At 41.5% G+C, this 3,543-nt stretch overlaps 1 protein-coding gene across 2 annotated transcripts in view; it reads left to right on the top strand.

Annotated features, from left to right (window-relative positions):
* Bcap31 (B cell receptor associated protein 31) overlaps positions 1–3,543 on the top strand; it is a 32,164-nt gene that overhangs the window by 8,078 nt on the left and 20,543 nt on the right. For both annotated transcript variants that reach the window (XM_021187719.1, XM_029534105.1), the window contains exon 4: positions 1,968–2,115. In XM_021187719.1, coding sequence (XP_021043378.1) covers positions 1,968–2,115 — 148 coding nt within the window. The remainder of the gene's footprint in view (positions 1–1,967; positions 2,116–3,543) is intronic.

Raw genomic sequence — 3,543 nt, 5'->3', positions numbered from 1 at the left:
TGTAGACCAGGCTGGCCTCGAACTCAGAAATCCGCCTGCCTCTGCCTCCCGAGTGCTGGGATTAAAGGCCTGCGCCACCAGGCCCGGCTATGAATATTTTTTAAATACAAAAATTAAACACAATCCCTTGTAACATATATCGCACAGGTGACTTTCATTGAATACTTAGTTATGTGTTGAAATATTTACAACCTGGAATCATATGTATGCTTTGGATGGTGCTTTTTCCACTTATATTGTACTTTAGACATCTTTTGATAGCAATTGCATTCTTTTTAAGTAATGTGTCCTATTCTCCCATAATTATACCACAGCTGAACCTGAGGGTATGAATGTTTATTTTCTTTTGCATTCTTTTTAAGTAATGTGTCCTATTCTCCCATAATTATACCACAGCTGAACCTGAGGGTATGAATGTTTATTTTCTTCAAGGTGTGTTATACCAGTTTATGATCCTACTGGTGCTTTTTGAGAGTGCTTCATGGCACAGATTTAATGCGAAGATACTAAGAGGGCAGGCACATTGTTGTGTAGTCTCAAACTAGAAATGACAAACTGAACAGTACCCAGACAATGATATCTTGCTTGTCTCACATGGAGGTGTGTTAAGAACCTTCTTCAGGTAGACTTTTTGTTGTTGTTTTTAGTCGTTTGAGGCAGGGTCTCATCTTGTAGCTACTAAATTGTGACCCTCAAACCTCAGTCTCTCAAAGGCCTGTTTATAGGGGTGTGCCACTATCCTCAGCTCTTAAGATAGATTTTTATGTACTTATTTTTTTCTAAATGTTCCTTTATTTGTTGTTGTTAACAGTGGGAGATAGTGTTTCATTGTATAGCCTTGGCTGACATGGAACTCCCTACATAGACCAGGTTGGCTTCAAACTCTGCCTGCCTTGACTTCCCAAGTACTGGGATTAAAGGTGTGTGCCACCAAACCTCTAGAACACTTTGTTGAGGTAAGGGATGGGGGAGATTAGTAGATATACTAAGGTTCCATTTCTGTATTACAAATCAAAAATTCTTAGGACATGTATTATTAAGCCAGAACATTATGCATTCGACAGTGGCTCTTGTGGGAGCAGAGGTTGCTTATTCACTCAACAGTAGATTTTCTGCTATGTGTCTTTTTTGTTTTTGTTTTTGTTTTTTCGAGACAGGGTTTCTCTGTGTAGCCCTGGCTGTCCTGGAACTCACTCTGTAGACCAGGCTGGCCTCGAACTCAGAAATTCGCCTGCCTCTGCCTCCCAAGAGCTGGGATTAAAGGCGTGCGCCACCATGCCCGGCTTGTTGTTTAAATTTTTGATGAACATGAATTCATCTTTAAAAATGAATTTTTGCTAAACATGAATTCACCCGTTTATCAGGGATGGGAAACACATGCATGCCACAGTGTGCATGCAGAGGTCAGAGGTCAAGTAGCAAAAGAGTTAGTTCTGTCTTTCTATCTTATGGGTCCTGGAGATTGAACTCAGGTGGTCAGGCTGGATGACAAGTACCTTCACTCATAGAGTCATTTCCTCAGCTCATAAAGTTCTTTTTAATTTTAAGTAAAACATAATAATGCTCATTGTAGCCCATGCCTCCTGAACAGTTTTTGTGAGCATTCTACCAGCAGGACCTCTGACTTATCAGTTGAGTGGCTGGTACTTCAACTTGAGAGAAAACAACAAACTGAGGTTGGGAGCATCATATGAAAGGGAATCTGTCCTCATTACCAGCAATGCTTCAACCTTGAAGAACATCTTGAAGTATAGTGCACACACATGATCTAACTAGAGTAGGGTGGGACTTGATGTGTAAACAGTTAAGAAAGTCCTGGCAACTTTTGATAAAGCCTCCCATAAAGGGGGTGTGTAGAATTAATACTAATGAAGAAGATGGATTTGAAGGATAAGAGTCTGGCTTGTCTTCCTACCTGTTTTCCTTGTCAAAGTGATATCCAAATGCCCATCTCTGCTCTACCATAGATGCTGTACGCGAGATCCGGAAATACGATGATGTGACAGAAAAGGTGAACCTCCAGAACAATCCAGGTGCCATGGAGCACTTCCACATGAAGCTTTTCCGTGCTCAGAGGAATCTCTATATTGCTGGCTTTTCCTTGCTGCTATCCTTGTGAGTACAGAGGGACCAGGGGCTTGTGGAGAGAGCCCTGGGCAAGCCAAGGTTATAGAGCTGTGTTTGGCCTTCTCTTGTGGCTTTAACTCCTCTGTGTGTCCTGGGCCCAAAGACCCTGTTTTTGTTTGATAAACCACACAATTGCCCCCTGACCTTCAAAAGCAGCAAGGAGATGGGTGCGGTGGGGGGGGGGTTGGTAGAACAAATTCCAGAAGACCTTACTGTTTTTTTTTGAGAGAGAGAGGGTGTGAGTCTCATTGTATGCATCATAGGCTGCCCTGGAACTCATTATGTAAACCAGGTTGACCTTAAACTCATTAAGATCCACCTGCCTCTGCCTCCCAAGTGATGAAATTAAAGCTGTGTGCTATCATGCTTGGCAGAAGACTCCATCTTACCACATTTTGTGGTAGGTCAAATGTATTGTGCTCTGTTTGCTTGTAGATTGAAGTTGCAAAGCTTTCCCTCTGGGAAAGGATCTTTGGACCTCATCTTATAAGGGACTGGCTGGTTTGGGGCCTTTTGTATTTGGGGTACTGAGTTGGATAAAGTGAGCAGAAGTAGCATGAATGGATTAAAACTGACCTAGTCCTCAGGGCCTTTCCTAGTGTAAATTTGTATTTAAGAGCATGTTGTGACCTGTGGTGCCTTGAGCATTTCTCAACATTTCTTGCAAGATGGAGAGCCTCAGCCAAGGCTACAAAGGTGCTTGTTGGGTAAGATCAAATGAGTAGAAAATGCCTATTTTAGTCAGAACCCTGTTTTCTGCTTCCATTTTTACCTATGGGCTTTGATCCAAGGGCCTAGCCGAGAAGTAGACAGACATGCTCAGGCCAGGGCAAGTGATGGTATTAAGAAGGTATCAGTAATAGGCTGGGAATATAGACCAGTAGTAAAGTATTTACCTGGTATGTGTAAGACCCTGGGTTTGTTCCCTAGAATAACAGAACAAAAACAAACCTAAAATGTTGGTTGCTCTGTAGTTCAGGGCCAATTGTCTTAGTCCATTTGTTCTGTGGTAAAAAGAAATGTATTTATCACTGATCTAGGAGCTGTCATGTCAAGGCTTGGACAGTCTTGGTGTCTAGTGAGGGCTATTTTTTGCTTCTGAAATGGTACCTTGATGCTGGAGGGAAAGAACACTATTCTTACATGGTAACAGCCTAAAACGCCCAAGCTAGTTTCCTATGGACCTTTATAAGATACTAATCCATTTATGAGGACAAAGCTTGATGATTTCCCAATAGATTCTATCTTTTAGTATCCCCATAATGAAGATTTAACTCAACATACGAATTTTAGAGACTATTCAGACAGTGGTACCATGAGAATGTGGATTCATTCTCAGGTTCAAATATAGTAATTCCCACCTGACTTTGGGCCAAAAGACTCAAGATTTATTGTTTAAAGAAGTTTTTTTTTTTT

Source organism: Mus pahari, chromosome X (assembly GCF_900095145.1).
Source record: "Mus pahari chromosome X, PAHARI_EIJ_v1.1, whole genome shotgun sequence".
In the NCBI taxonomy this organism is placed as follows: domain Eukaryota; kingdom Metazoa; phylum Chordata; class Mammalia; order Rodentia; family Muridae; genus Mus; species Mus pahari.
This window is presented reverse-complemented; position numbering and strand designations above follow the sequence as displayed.